At 36.0% G+C, this 16,638-nt stretch overlaps 1 protein-coding gene across 1 annotated transcript; it reads right to left on the bottom strand.

Annotated features, from left to right (window-relative positions):
• Positions 1-971: 971 nt before the first annotated feature.
• Positions 972-9,848, bottom strand: LOC122577741 (limbic system-associated membrane protein-like). The gene is made up of 10 exons (XM_043749266.1): positions 9,682-9,848; positions 7,716-7,817; positions 6,288-6,506; positions 4,452-4,573; positions 4,198-4,339; positions 2,928-3,025; positions 1,948-2,250; positions 1,635-1,827; positions 1,491-1,544; positions 972-1,397 (listed from the first exon to the last, which is right to left on the bottom strand). Exons 1-10 carry the CDS (start codon positions 9,719-9,721, stop codon positions 1,255-1,257), a joined length of 1,416 nt encoding a protein of 471 aa, XP_043605201.1. The 5' UTR covers positions 9,722-9,848; the 3' UTR covers positions 972-1,254.
• Between the last annotated feature and the right edge of the window lie 6,790 nt (positions 9,849-16,638).

Genomic DNA, 16,638 nt, shown 5'->3' on the forward strand with positions numbered 1-16,638 from the left:
AATGATTTTTGCCGACGACATGAAAAATGATTTTTATATTGTACTATAATAAATTTTAGATGTTATAAATTAATAATTAAATTGTCAATAAGTGCAAGTTTTTACTTTTTTTTGTAGGCTTTTGCCTTCTTTCGATTTTTACGATACAGGAGTTGAAGCAAAATTGAGCTCGTGCATTTTGCTTTTTTCTATTTTTACCCTAGCAGTTTATCTAGGAATTTAGAGTTGTATCTATCAGTTCAGGGTCAATTTACCAGCATAACTCTTCTATGTTTTTACCTATTACAAGATGACTTTTTTCTAAGATCGAAAGGTGACGATTTTTATCGATGTTATGAAAAGTGATGTTTCCTTTATAATAAAATTAAATTTAATAATTTTTAAATCTTTATTGTAAATTGACGCCATCAACGATTTACTGTAATAATTATTTTTATAATTTTTATATTTCTTATCAAGTAAAATTAAATTTGCACTCCTATGGTACTATTTTATATTAAATGCCAGTTGCTGATAAGAATAATTCTATTATAATAGCCAAACATAAAGTTGAACAAAATTTATATAATATTTCAATTTGTATTAATTACAGATATTTAGCAATTCTTTTACAAGAGTTTTAGTTTTTATGGTCCGTCATAATATCTTATAGCAAACCGTAGAGGGTATAAGAAACACTCAAATTTTGTTTCGAGACCAGTATTTTAGAACGTGAGACACGAAATCTCATATAATAGCGGGTCTATCCTATATTTAGTTAATGTTGTCATATGATTCCTGTATTTAGTCGATGCCATTATTACAGGCGAGGTACGGACATAGACCAATGTTTCGTCTGTGTCCTTAGTCAATATCCCATATAATGTCATGTCTATTTCGTATATTGTATATATTTAAAATTACGTAGTCATGATATGAAAAGGATTGAATACAAGATTGACTAATATTTTTCGAAAGTGAATCACAACGAATTATATTTTTCATGATTTATTTTACATATAGTTTTATAATCTATTTAAGAAGTTTCTCTTCTTTACAAATAGACATTTTCCCTGTAGTCAAAACATATGTATATATATGATTATCATTAAACGTGTAAGTTAAAATCTATTTACAATCTTAAAGTTCAAACAGCTTAACGTTCGTGAAATTTTATCCTAATATAGGACAGAACTAATCTTTCTTTCTTCTGTTTCTACTTCATTAATCAATAAAACCTAATTTAATGCGACGTTAGTAATTTATACAAATATTTTACAACTTACAAAAATTAATGTTGAAAACATATAATATAAATATCATTATTATAATTGTCATAGCTTTTGCTTGTGTAACAGAGGATTCGCCATTATCAGTATCTAGAGGGGGATGTTGGGACATCGATGCAAGTTGTACAGCTACGAAAAGAAATGATTTTTTACGTACGATATTTTATTATATTATCTTTGATTATAATTATTCTAAATAACTAACATGAAATATAAAGTTACCTGGTGCGATTTTATCCTCTTGTATCGCGTTCGTTATGTAATTATCTTTGTCCACTGAAAAAGGAAATTATACAGATTAATGAAATCACGTAAATGAAATGAAATTATTTTTATGTCAAGAAAGAAATTATTTGTAGTACTTACGAACACCTTCCGTTGCGAATCGTATTATTTCCGATGACTTACTCCAGCCATAACGATTTTTCGATAAAACAAGCGCCTCATAATGCGTTGCTTCTTGCAATCCCGTCAATTTGAACGAGTATGTGTGTATGAAACTGTTTCCATCGTTGCCGCTGGGTATGTACAATTTACACCATTGACCAGGAACGCCGTTCTAAAGATTGAAAAATTCACGACGGTACAAATAATACAATGATATGATAGAGTCCAAGCTTAGATAAAATATACCTATATTAATTATAAAACAATCAGTATTGAAAGCATTGAATCTTACCACGTATTTACGAAATCTAAATTCGTACTGAACTATTGGACTGTAACTATGAACCTCCCAGACAAAATTGTACGAGGTCTTAGAGAGGCTGTGCGAAGTCTTTTTAAAGACGGGCGGATTCGCGACACCCGATAATTCGACCGCTGCCTCGGTGATTCCCAAGGAATTAGAAGCTCTGCAGAGGTAGAAACCATAATCCGTCGTCCTGACATTCCTTATCACTAAACTGTGATCGCTGCCTGCGTTGTGCTTCACTATCCTCGATGAATATTTCACGCTTCTATTGTTGAAATACCACTCCACCTGTAGATCGGATTTATAAATCCGATGACATAAAAAGAAAAAAAAGTTACATCTTTTTGTTAAATCATCAATGTTATTAAACTTTTTCCATCTGTTCAAGTAGATTTATCGAGAGTATGATATGTAACTGAGAAAATCGTTCGCCAGAATGCACCACGGCAATCTTTTTCGTTCGAGACAAGTGTGGAAGAAATGCCGCGTCAGCAAAGAATTTAACCGTAGTAGCTATTTTTTTTTCTTTGCAAGAAGAAGTATCGCGAGTCACGTTTCCCGTCAATCGATTCGTCACACGTTATTAACTCCAAGGGATAGGTTCAGAGAAATTGCTCTACAGGCAGAGCCAGTCGAAGGTTTATGTATTTGTCGTGCGAATTATATATTTCTAATCATTACTTCTCGCGCTAAATTTCTTTCTACATATCGCGAAAAGACTCGTTAAACGATGACATCGAGATGAAAGTAGAACGAAGAATACAGATTCTTTTTTCTTTATTAACGATGGCATCTAGTCAAAACAAATCCAAACGTGGAACTAGGAAGTAATTAAATGTCCGATAAAGAAGATATTCCTAGCCAAGGTGAAAACGTGCTTGACTCCGAGTTACACCCATTGTTGCACGAGCTGTTAATTACTAGCGTCGTAATTATATCGTTTACAGTCTCGCAAAACTGCTCACCGTTGCCTCCGGCCAGGCAGTCACCCCGCAATGTAGCTGTACTCTTATCCCAGCGGGTGCGTGCATCCATGTTTTCGTCATCTCGATCCTGGGTTTGTCTGCGTTGTTTCCGATCGTAACATCAGATGCATTAAAACAGATAACAAATTTTGTTATACTTTCTAACCAACGAACGCCACAGATGGAAAATATAAGTCACATCTCTTCCCTTTTAGTCAATTAAAATTAAATAAACTTATTCGATACACGCTCAATCAATTCTATATTAAAACCATCTTTATATTTGGTTTTAGCATTAAATATGTGTTTTCGTTACTCTTTTGAAAACATTCAAAGCATGTGAATATCATTAGTTATGCAGAATAACATTAATTAAGTTAGTCTAACATAACGATTGATCTAATACAGTTCGTTTCTTATAAAACATTTCTTTTCAAAAGACATATATCTCCCAGTTTATCGGGTTATGCTCTTTTCAATTATGTCAATTATCTCAATTATTTTGGAATAGTTCTTTCCAGCTCAGTTTTAATCTTTTCATTCAGCGACATAAAAGTCAAAAAATTAACAAAAACAGGCGTATTGTATTTTTTCTGATATTCGGACGATATCGAACATTGTACGAAAAAGATATAGTTTGAAGAATTAAATATTGTAGTATTGTAGTAAGAAGTTCATTGAACATCTCTATCTAATAATAATTCTTGCCAGCAAATTCTCGGAATAGGAAATGTACGTATACAAAACACTAGCTTTTCTGAAACAGTTCACTGACATCGGTGCTTACATCAGTGGCTCTTTTAGTTACCGTCGCTTCTAGTTATCAAATCATTTAACGCGATGAGTCATTTAATTATAGGTTGAACGTATATCGAAGTAACCTGTACGTTTTATTGGATGCAAAATATGCACGAAACGACGCACTGTGATTTTCGATTACAATTACGATTGTCACGTAGGACGATTACTGCGCATAAACGATTTAACGCATACATGCATCGCGGGATTACAATTAGATCGTGCCAGCGTTTGATTGGAATACTAAAGAGAGGAATGCAATTTCCTAATATAATTACGGCCGTTTAACAACGTATGCAGAATGGTGTATGCCGTTACTTCTGTGCATATAGGCGTATATAAAGTCAATTAACTCGAACGTAGGCGGATCACGAATTTGAGTTACATCCGTGCAATCATAATCGAATGCTATTTATAAACTGTTGTGACGTGGTCGAAGAAAATTACGCGAATTTGATAAAGCGGTACGTACATCTAATGTATAGATCTATAGTGGCCATGGCAGGTTCACCAACGTCGTTATTTGCCACGCAAGTATACCGTCCAGCGTCGCTGGGGCTTTCAGCGTGGAATCGTAGACGTGATCTATCATATAAAAATGGTATTTCCCCGTCCTGTCAATAGATAAATATTTTCATTATTTTTTATGTTTAATATTCGTGGCAATTGTTTCTATCGAAAGGTATCTCGTTTTCTATTTTTGTGATTCGAAAAGATATTGTTTACCTTGTTCCTCCAAGATATGATTGGAACTGGAACACCCTTTGCCACACAGGCCATGTCCACTTCCTCTCCTAAATTCACTTCCAGTTTACCAGATTCTGGTATCGGATGGACGCTGGGTGGATCTGCAAGTAACGATATAGTCCGATCAACGTTCAAAGACGCACATCATTCTCTGTATTTTATATTCTAGACTCGAGCATCGTTCTCTATGCTTTGGTGTTTTCACATTTACTCTCACTCCTTGTTTTATAATTTCATTCATAACTACGTATGTACTTTAATGAGCGTTAGTTATTCGCTACTACGATACTCGTGTCAGATGACGTAATATATAACTTATGCACTATTTTAGATATATCTTAGATAACTTATATATGTGTACATATATGTGTGTAATCATAAATAAAATAGAAACAGAGCAAGCAAAAATCTTAAGGACAATAGTTAACGCTCCATGGTACGTCAGAAATGAAGACATACGAAAAGATTTAAAAATTCCAACAGTCAAAGAGGAAATCGCCAGATATGCAAAAAGGTATAAAGAAAGACTTGCAACACACCCAAATCAACTGGTTGCTGAAACGAATAAAACAATAATAGAAAGAAGACTGAAGAAGAAGCATCCTGCAGACCTCATAATAGAACAATAAACAACCTGGAAGATGGAGTCCCGCTGAGGGTAACCATCCACATGCTATATTTTATCAAATATTAAATTATAACATTTTACCAAATGTCCTAATGGACAAATTGTAAAATGTAAACAAACAATAAATAAAAAAAAGATATATGTGTAATGTATATGTCGGGGATGGAAGACCGACATATATATATATATATATATATATATATATATATATAATTTTACAGGAATTAAAACTCGAAACGCACAATTTAATGTAAGCTTGATTAGAAATAAAACATTTATTGGATAAAGTCTCTATTGGATTAAGACTATAATTCTCGCCACGAGTTTAGCACGATGTATAAACTAAAGGGTTAGAAACTGTGCCCTTACAAATTGTTTCATAAAAACGATTTTTATTTCAACATTTGTGACAACGTCGACCGTTGAAAGCTTTCGATCTAAAACTATTAAAGGAATCGAAATATTCAGGAAAACCATCTTCAAAATATATGTATATTTCCTTGGAATTAGTCTCCGTAGTATTCCAATACCATTGGCATTCCTAACAGGACATCCAATAATATCAATTATACCCAAGTGAGTTCTAGCGATCGAAACATGTTCGAATGTATACGTAAACGTGTGTATCGTTGAACGACAAGGCACGGGCGTTTCCGATCTCATGGGACATAAAAAAAAGAAAACAAAAATCGGAAAATTCGATTCGCGGAGCAGTCCAATTGGAAGGGTTCTTTCTATTTTTACATGTTGGATTCCGCGAAATGGAACCGAAATCCTTATGGCTGGGAAAACTCCGTGGAGGATTCCGAGGCTGAGGAAACTTTCCCGAATTTGTTTGCAGAACGACGTAGAGCTCGAATGTACTTTTGGGTCATCCATAATTTCACGCCAACGACGATACGCGACAGAATCGATATCTGTGTTTAACTTATCTACGAAACGCACGCGGTTTTCTTTGAACCTTCTCAACTCCTAAGTTATCGATTTTGATTAATTGGCACCGTATGTCTTATTGATTCTACCGAATCGATTAGCGATAGAGGAGAAGGAACGTTGTTAAACAATTTTCAACATTGAGATCGAACGATCTTTTGTAGAGAATTTGGAACAATTCTTTGAAGCGAATTGTGGCGTATCACCGATAGATTTGCGTCTGTGAAGTAGAAATCTTTGCTGGATTTACTCACACATTACTTCAATCTCGTGTACTTGCGTGGCATGTCCCCAGGGAGCTGGTCGAGACGCTTGGCATACATATTCTCCGGTATCGTTCCGTTTCACGTGAGAAACCTCCAAGCTTCTGTTTGAGTACATTTTAACTCTTTCAGGTGGTTCGTGTCGTGGTTCACCGCTGTCAGCCAGAAGGATGCCATCCCTCCACCACCTCACTCTCGTCTGTACGTTATCTAGGCATATGAGTTTGTTGTATGCACGAAAGCGGTTCAATCTATCTTAAATTCAATATGAAAAACTTCTTGTTAACTTTCTGGATAAATTTATTACTATATACGTTCGCGTATAATAAAGTTATAAAGTTACTTGGCAACTCGGTTTGTACGATATTCAATCGTCTAGAAATAGGGACAACGTATGCTGACACGACTCTATGCAGTTTGGTGAACTCTCAACCGATAAGTAACCAAACGGGCAAACCAAATACCTTTTCTCTGACCCAATTTACCATAAATCCTAGCTCGATAGAATATCGAGGGTATAGTTCGGCAAAAGTGGTCCCGTGGTTATGCTAGAAACTGGAGGAACGAGGCGTATAATCCGAAACAAGTCCTTAATCCGTGAATCTTACGATCGTTTTAACGTTCGTGGCCTTCTGTCTAACTCGCGGCAGGGTAAAGTGAATGTCTGACAGGCAATCCCGTTAAGCGAAACCATCGATGACAGGTCGATCGATTGTACAGTAAATTGTTTGCGTTCTATACCCGTACACGAGTGTCGCGAGTGGACGCGTTCCTGCTTAGGGAAATTAACATCGATCGTTGTCCGAAATTGCGGCACCGTCTCTTTACCCTCGATTCTCGATCGAGTTAATAGTAAATGTACCATATAGTACCATATTGGTTAAAACGAAGGTCTAAACACGCGATCTATTTCCTGTTAAAAGTATCTTCCGAGCGTTCGCTATTATTAAAAGAGCTATGTTGATAATTATATTTGCCATTAAATAAATGGGAATAAATATTATAACATGTAGATACTTTTCATAAGTCTCACTATCGAATTTGATCAAATTATTGGTTGATAAGAGATTCATTTATTTACGTTGATTATTTTATTTTATCACGAAAGAAAGGTTCTTGCTTTCCCTCCTCTGCATACGAAAAGAGAACAGTCGTGATTTAACGAATCTAAAGTTACACCGTTGTTATGGTTTACGAGATGCAACAGGTGATATTTGTTTGTAACTGTCGCACCGGGAGAGTTAAGTTCTTCATAATCTTTTTGTGCACGCCTCGACCGTTTTTAATTCGCCCGATTTTTCCAGCTTGTTAATACATGAAACAATCGATCGCACTTGTGATCGTCTTCGCGTGGCAAATATTCTTCTGTGACTTTAATGAAAGACACTTAAGGGTGGAAAATTTATCCAAGCGACTTACCAAGATCTTCGACGTAACAGGGAAGCAGGACCGTGTCATTTTCAAAGGTCTTCACCGTTGTAGGATAACTTTTGAAGCCATTGTTTGCTGCTGCCCGACTACCTGTAATAATAAATTTAACAAATTCGTACTTAACGATTGGAGGATTTGCAACAATAAGGAGACACCAGCAATACTTAAATTGTACTTATCGGAAGGGCAAAGAAAGACGTAGATTTTACATCCGAAAGTGTAAAAGTTCATTACTACGAACATTAGTTAACTATGAATTTATAGCACATTTCAAGAAGTCATTTGATTTTGATCGATATTGAGTAGGTTTTTGTTGGTTTACTTAAATTATTGGAAAGTGAAGCTTCTGTTGATCGATCGAAAATTGCAGCAACTATAGTATATTGAAACAAATATCTTTACGATTAACTTCAGTTGCAATTTTCACTTTTTATTGTCCCTTAAAAACTTTGTTAAGCCCTAACTGTAGGGTGACGTTATAAAATTCGCTTCGTAGGTTCTATAAAGGCAGTGGTGCAACCGTGTTTTCGCGCGGCACGTTGGAAAGTTAAATGCAGATTTCCTATGCATTATGTATGCGCAATTTTCGCGCTGCGTGCAACGGCACGCCGTCGGGCTATCAGGTAACCGAACGTGAGTACAATTCACTTTCTTGTTCAAACGGGCTGGATTTCCGGCAAACGTGGCAGATTATTTATTTTTTTAATTAAAATCGCACCCCGCCCTCGCAAAAAAAGAGAGAAAATTAGTAAAGAGCGAAAGCGGGAGGGCAGAAACAGTATGGAAATGAAATAAACAGAGCGGAAACAATTTCGCGAAAATTACAGCAGTTATTGTAAACTCATTTCCGTAGCTATCACATGGTCGCGTTCGCGAATAACAAATAATCCCATTGCCTCGAAGTGAACCGAAAATAAACGTGGAAACAATCAGTTCGACGGTGAATTAATTTTAATAAATTTAATCGGGGAACCAGTAAGGAGATTGAGCAAGTTGCCCGAAAATTGAACAAAGCTTTAAATTTTGAATTATATTCAATTTACAGGATGAAAATTTTAGCCCGTTACTATGCATTGTACGAAATAAAAATTAAGAATTGCACGCACCTCATGAAATTGTCTGTCATTTTGATCTATTTTCCCGAGGATAACAACAGGGTGTTCAACAATTATTTGTTATGGCTTTGAGAAATAATTTTACCCCTTCGGATCGGTGGAGATCTGTTTAAAAAGGTGACTGAGAAATTGTACTTGAGCATGATTTTCACGGTCGAATTCTTTTTTCTATTGCGACGCATAGTATTCATCGCGAGGAACAAAAGTCTCAGAGAAACCATGGGTCGCAGATGAATACTGGTGACTACTGCTCGATTTAAAAAAAGAATTTCAAGTTGAAAATCATGTTCAAGGTCCATTCTGCGATCCCTTTTTTTAACAGATCTTCATCGATCCGAGAATGTATAATCATAATAATAAATCAAAATAAGTTTTGGGCACCGTGTATATGTGAATACGTACGATTGTGCTCGATGTGCCCACTGATAGAAAAATCTATGTACTGTCGGAGTTACGCGTGTCAAAGTTTTTTCACAGCCAGCTGCTCGATCTCTATTATTGTTGATTTCAATTAAAACAACGTCAGTGGCAGCAAAAAATGGAAATTTAATCTTTTTCAGGTGCGTTTTCACGTTTCGACGATGGTTTCTTCGATTTGTGCAACAAACAGAACAAACAGAAGATAAATACTGTAGTTTGAGAATTACGCTTAAGCGTAAACAGTTTTCAAATAGCCGATTACATAATAAAACCAATGAAAGAAATTATTCAGTTATTTCGAACCAAATCTACGTACCAGTTTTTACAAACAACATGGACGCGTGTATATACATTTACAGAAAGATGGAAGCGCACCTCGGAAGGAAAAATACGTGTACCTTGTGAAATTTACTGCTCACCTATGATAAAAATGCAAAACATCCAGCCAAAGACCACCATGTTATAAAAACATGCATATACGTTCCACCACCCTCGAACCGCGAGATATACGGAGAACAGGAAACGATTCAGAATGATGTCCGTGGTATATGCGCGAACTCTTCGACTTTTCACGAGACACTGATCTTGTACTAAGATGGTGATCGTGTTCCTACGATCTTAACGCACACACACGCACGCTCACGCACACTTGTCGTCCAACGTAATTATGACCAGTGGGCCATTCTGCGATTCAGGGATGCTCATATCGTCACCCATAATAATCTGTCTTCTCCGCTTGACCGTTTAGAAGCGTTTTAAGCAACGATGTTCGGACGAAACCTTTGGAAGGAATCGTCGAAATATCAAAATCATCGTTTTAAAATTATATTCTATCGTTTTATAGAAATTGGAATAATGATACTTTTCTTTATAAATGGTCAACGAGTGTCTTGTACTAAAGATTATTTTATATCTTCAAAGCATCGATTTTTTTTTTTTTTTTCTATAAGAAAATGAAATCAGTTGGTAATGCGCGTAAAGTTAGAACAAGGGATTCTATTCTGACTGAGAACCGTCACACCCTATTGCAACGCTGCCACTATGTACACATGCATAGGGTGTCCATTTACCAACACCAAAGGCATTCTTCTATAATTTGTTCAATTTACGCACCGACACGTACCATACATAGAGTCATTCATCGAGTTATCCATTAAATCGTTAATCTAATATGTGAATCGACGGCCCGTTTTAAAAGGAAGCGACAAACCGTGTACTCTGTCATGATCGTAAACAAATGAAAATGTCATCGTCACTGTTACGCTTTAATTCCAGAGACAATGAAATAGTCTTAAGCAGGGACGAAATTAACCCTCCAGTTGGGGGTAAAAGGGACGATTTGTCTTTTGTGAGTATTCACAGAACGGATGAGCTTTCCGCTTTCAACGTAATAACATTTTTTCCCTTTATTTTCTTTTTTTCTTTCTTTCTTTCCTATTTTTTTTTTTTTTTTTGTTGGTTGTCAAAAAGTTGTTCACAAGTGCACTTTGAACTGCGTAAGTTGGGAACGTGACCGACGTAATCCAATAAATCGGCGAGGCTGATTTTACTTTCCCCTGATGGAAGGAGTAACAAAAAGAAGTTGAAATGAACAACGAAAAAAAAAAGGAAGGAGGAAATTGATCATTTCGAGACACTTTGAAGTGGAATCATAAAGAATTAACAACGAAACTTTTGTATGAAGATTAACTGTCTTTAATTGTAATTAATTGTATTTAATTTCTAATTAAATTGTAATTAATGTCTAATTGCAATTTAATTTTCCCCTATCCTTGCTTTGACGAGTTATTGTCTCACCGGGACCTGCATAGAACGTTCTTAATTATTTAAGGCTGTTCTCTATTATAAAACGAGAACGTAACATTTACGCACCGGGACAAAATACAACATAGAACGAACACAAGAAAATTGTCATATCTTTGTTGTTTTATTAACTATTATATCTTCCTTAATTTCGAGATACATCTTTAATTCATTATTCGCTGGAAATATATCTGACAAGGAAATTCACTGAAACGATATTTGTTTCTATAATTGATTATGATTGACGGTTTCTCCCGCATCTGACAGCAATCCTGTAGATCTTCCGTTTCTATCCAAATAACAAGTCGGTATATAATTTCCACGAAAATCGTATTAAACGCTTCGTTGTTTTCATATCATCCATTAAAATTGGATGTTCCAAAGTTTATCTGTATCTTTTGTACCATTTATTCGTATTCATTGAAGTCTGGCAGTTTCTGTGATATTCTTCTACCATTGAAATGATAATAAAGAATATAAGGACAAAAGGCAGGGGATTGTATGTACCTATCGAAGATATAAAAGTGGTTGGTTTAATGGGCATCGTCGACGCAGATAATGCCATTGCATCGCATTGTTCACGCATTATAGACCGGGTAACAAGCTAACCAACGCTCAGTATGATGCGTTGATAATATTATGTTAGGCAGAATGAATTTCATTCAGGCATCGACGTTATCGGTAAACGGGGCAATCCGTTCACGATGGCCAGTCGATTTCTACAAATAACGCAAAATTAACGGAAGATTTTGATAAACGTCACTCAATGCGTTCGGAACGTTTTGAACAGATCCGTGCAAACACGTCGCGCTTCAGTGACAGATTTAAATTGGCCATACGTTTTAACTGTGCAACGCGAGATTAATTCCGAATAATGGTTTAATAGCATAGAGTTTGTCGTTCGCTAACGCTGGCGAAAAGTTCCTGATCCTTTTTTCACATTCTGACGGATATACATTGATATTGAAAACACGTATTATCCAGAAAAAAAAGAAAAACAATGAACACGTAAATAGCATGATAAATCGGTACAGTACACGGAGAGGGATAATAGATTTTCAACGGTAACCTACATTTTATTAAAACGTCGTTAGACATCGATCTTAATTTACAATTCAAAACTCGTGAGCGATATTTTATGCACAGACATGAAAGTTCTTTAGGTAAGTTTTTACGCTCATTTTCCCCGATGCTTTATGTGCCTTAACCTTTTCATGTAAATACAATAAAATTTGATATGATCATCTTCCTACCATACATTGTTATTTGGAACTATTATCGCATCTGGATAATTCAAGAAAACCCGTTTAGGATATTTCAATTTAAATCTTTTACAGAGGTCGAAACTTCCTAGGATCTTAATGAATTTCCACGACTCTTTCTTGGAAGTTACGATATACAGTAACTTTGGGAAATAGTCAGATTCTTTTATGAATATATCGCGTATATTATACGAAACATTTTGATACTTCATTATCGCTATAACGGACTCGATTATCATGGTTATATTGATAAAGTTTGAAATAAATCTTGTTTGAAATAGATAAAGTGGATAATTGATTATCCACTATATTAACAAGTCTCGATATCCAGTGAGACATTTATATTACTTTACTCATATTATTATATATGTTATACAAACCAACCTAATCCTTGTCTTTTGTGTGTAATTTATATAGATAGTAGGTGTATACATTTACCCAACTGACGCTTCTACCGTAACATATATACTTTCACGAGCCACTATAAATTGTACCTCTATAAACAACGAATATTCCGGGTAAGACGTTGTTTCAAAGATACTTGTCGTGAAACATCCCGAGGCGTTGCTCGCTGATAAATATTCATAGTCTCAATGAAATTCGTTGCCACAAAACGTAGCTGAACAAATACCGTCAGACGACGCGACGTCGCCGCCTTTCCTTTTCTTCGACGTACCATCCAGTTGCCACTGACAAATTGCGCAAATCGCCTACAGCGACACGCGTTCCTGCTTTTTTCTCGCCCCGAAAACGAACGCGTTTCTCCTTCGCACGCGATTCACTGACACGCTGTCGATCATTTTTTCAATTGTCCACTATCCATAACGTGACCTGTAATCGCGCGTTTTTGTCGTTTTTGATGGCATTGGCAGATTTATCGTCGAATAGATGGACGAGAATGTTAAAAAGTTTCTTTCGCATCTTCCTTTAACGATGCTTCTTTAACTTCGAATTTGAATAGGTCTCTTCGTGCTTTAATAGACCTTTAACAGAATTACGTGTGTCGTGCACTTTAACCGCTTTATTGTGCCGCGCTTATCATTGTAATAATCGAAATAACTCGTCCAGTCGGAGTTAGTTTCCACGTATCTCGTCTAAGTATTAAAAACTGGTCGAAGTACTTTCACGTAATAAGTGGCTCGTGCAATCTGACCTCATGAATAATGCACGCGGCGTACACGAAAATCGGTTTGTAGTTCGCTCGATAATTCGTCGTTTCATGGCTTTTTAAATCAATCCTCGAACGCTCCACACGTTGTTCGCTTCTTCCGTCCAAATTTTCGAAACGTTTATCCTTTTAATTTCTTTTGTGCACCCATATGAAATATTCGCTCGACTAGGGTTCTTTGATTACTTATGCACGTTTAAATAATCCCGCGTATATTCGATATTTCCGGCGGAAGGGTTGTAAGGAAATATCTTGGACCCTGTAGACTGTATGTAGTTGTTTTCGACTCAATGTTTGGCCTCGTTGGAGAAAGAGAGATACGAGAAGGTGAAACGTAGGGCGAGAATAATCCTCCCCTCTTGGCTCGGGATGATCGCACGCGTGTTCGTACGAATCCATGTGAATATGCTTAATCCAACGTGAAGAAGACACTTTAGAGCGGTTCTCAATTATCTGATACGTTCACTAAAGTGACATAGAAGGCCTGTTAAGTTGATTGAGAAATTCGCTCAGAGGTCAATGAATTCGAAGTTGTGTATTTTTAAAGAGACATTGAGGGATTGTTAATAAATACAAGAGATAGAGATTTATTCTAATGGTTATTATTTAAGAACAGCGATAAATATTTTTTGTAAACAAAGTATATTTTTGTCAACATAAGAAATAGAATTTATGCAGAAATTTGTTTCGTCTATTGAATACTATAACGAGTACTCCACTTTAGATATTTTATCGTATAGTCTCATATGTTGTGTAATATTCTGTACATTTTCGTATTTTTTGAAATTTCCCATAAATGCCTAAAAATATATAATCTAACGATAATTTAAATAATGTCTAAATTTGCATTCCGTACGATTTAAAAATATCGGCTGAAGCTTCGGTTGTTGTAGTCGTCTTGGAAAATACTTTATTCGCATATTGCTCTCTGACCCTGGTGCGTTTCGTTTCGCGGTTGACAGTTGCACAGAAAGTTGTATGTTGTCATCGAGTATACGTGCGAGACCAGACAGTGACTAAAAACTCATGGTTTAATTAACGCTAATTTACCGAAGCGGTAACCCCAAGCGAGCCATCGTCGGCTGAAGCGTGTTTACAGAGGGCTCAAAGGAATATCTGCTAGTTAGGGTCGGAAATGGGATTAATTGCACAGGTCATGTTGGCACACCGGAAATTTTTTACGCGCCGATTCCTCAACAAGCACTTTCGAATGTTACAAATATCAAATAAAACAAAAATACGTCCACCAGTATGAAAATCTCTCACTAAGTGAAAAATATTTAAAACGCGAATGAAACGCGTTTAATTTTGATCGATCGGATAGCGTATAACTAGATTTTCCATTAAGCACGACGTGAATTGGGAATACATGAAATAAATCTCGACGAGCATCGTTATATTTGCGTGATATGATATCGTACCCACTGCAAACAATATTAATTTAAATTACGAGGAAAAGAGGAGGATGTTCGAGCTGGTCGAAGAGACCAACGCTGTTTCCTAGCAGGTCACATGAAATATTTGAGGAAAACGAACCAATTAATTTCCTGCCGTGAATTAACGCAATCCTGTGTAGCTAGATTTTATCGGCGTTCCACGCTAAATGGTCGACTTGGTACGTGTGGCAACACGAACGATATTTCGAGTCGTACTACGTGTGCGCGATGCATCGTTTGTTTCGTCGACCGCAATTCCGAAAGTACACGCAAACGCGTAAATAAAACTGCGTACCGAATGAATAACCTCGACATATTTCCAGAAATGTTGCACACCCATGAATAATGCAATCTTCCTAACTTTAATTGACGGTGATTTAAAACGAACCTACAGACTCTCGACTGATAGTATTATCCATTAAAATCTTCTTTCCTAACGTAAAGTCATCGCTGCATAATATATTTACAAGGTATTTAAAGGTGCAATAATGCACATAATGCATAAATAAATATAGAAAAGATTCGAAGTATAATACCCTCTGTAATATTAGGCGAGTATAACATTTTTCTAACTATGTTCCATCTTTCCAATTATATCCATAAACATATGAATTTGCATGATATCCACAGTCTAATTATCGCATTATGGATGTAATAAAATTTCTAGCATTCTTCGGCTTAATAAAATTATTCAACGAGTATTTTCCATTTTTCAAGTGTGTATTTCTTCCTTTATACGGCGCAAATGTACGTTATCTATTGGTACAGATTTTAAGCAGAGCATACTGATCGATTTATTTGGCTCAAGGTGAAAAATGCAACGGTGAATCAAGATAAGAAGAACGAAAGAAGGTTGGCACACTTTTCAGGGTGAAACTTCGAAACACGAAGAAAATACAGGAAAATCAGCGAGCAAAGGGGTCAATACAAAGAAATTGCCGTCTTACGTCACGATACACAGCTGCAAACGATTTGAAGATCAACGTAGGTATATTATACTGACGCTTATACTGACGAAACAATTGTTAAGCGCTTGGGCAAAGCGAACTTTTGTCGAATGAGCGGTGGAAATTTAACGAACGTGATTTCGAAGATGCGACGCACTGTCAATGAAATATTAATTAACTCGTTAGCTGTTTGTCTTCGTAGTTGTCGCGTTGATGTTATCGGAAAATTAATTCTGTTTGAAAATATCAAAAAACATTGAATCATCCTTGTAGCGCGATAAAAAACTTTAGTCGACGAAAACAAATGCATGGGAAGCAGTTTGTTAAATTATAACTCGTTTATAATTAAATTGTTTAAACAAAATCATACCACCTCTGTACTATCTTTATTAATTATATATTTATGGTATAGTTGCAACGTTTTGTAACTTTTATATTAATTTTCATATTGTTTTCAAATTATACTACTATGATCATGACAGTCTCGATACAGTGCTAATGAAATTCCAAAAAGTTTCGTATAAATCACCTAATTATATTCGTAAAAGGTTTCTATAGAAAGTAGCGGAATATTTTCATGAATTACCGTACGCTTTTGACATTTTAATCTTCCTACCGCAACAAAACGTTGCTTTGATGCACGGTGACCGTAAATTCGAGACTGTCGAACAGAAATCAGCGCAAGATACGACGTGAGTGCATTAAAGCTCGTGTACAGGGCATCGCGATGTCTCGAGTGCATCACATCAACGCGAAGTGC

Source organism: Bombus pyrosoma, linkage group LG2, assembly GCF_014825855.1.
Source record: "Bombus pyrosoma isolate SC7728 linkage group LG2, ASM1482585v1, whole genome shotgun sequence".
Taxonomy (NCBI): domain Eukaryota; kingdom Metazoa; phylum Arthropoda; class Insecta; order Hymenoptera; family Apidae; genus Bombus; species Bombus pyrosoma.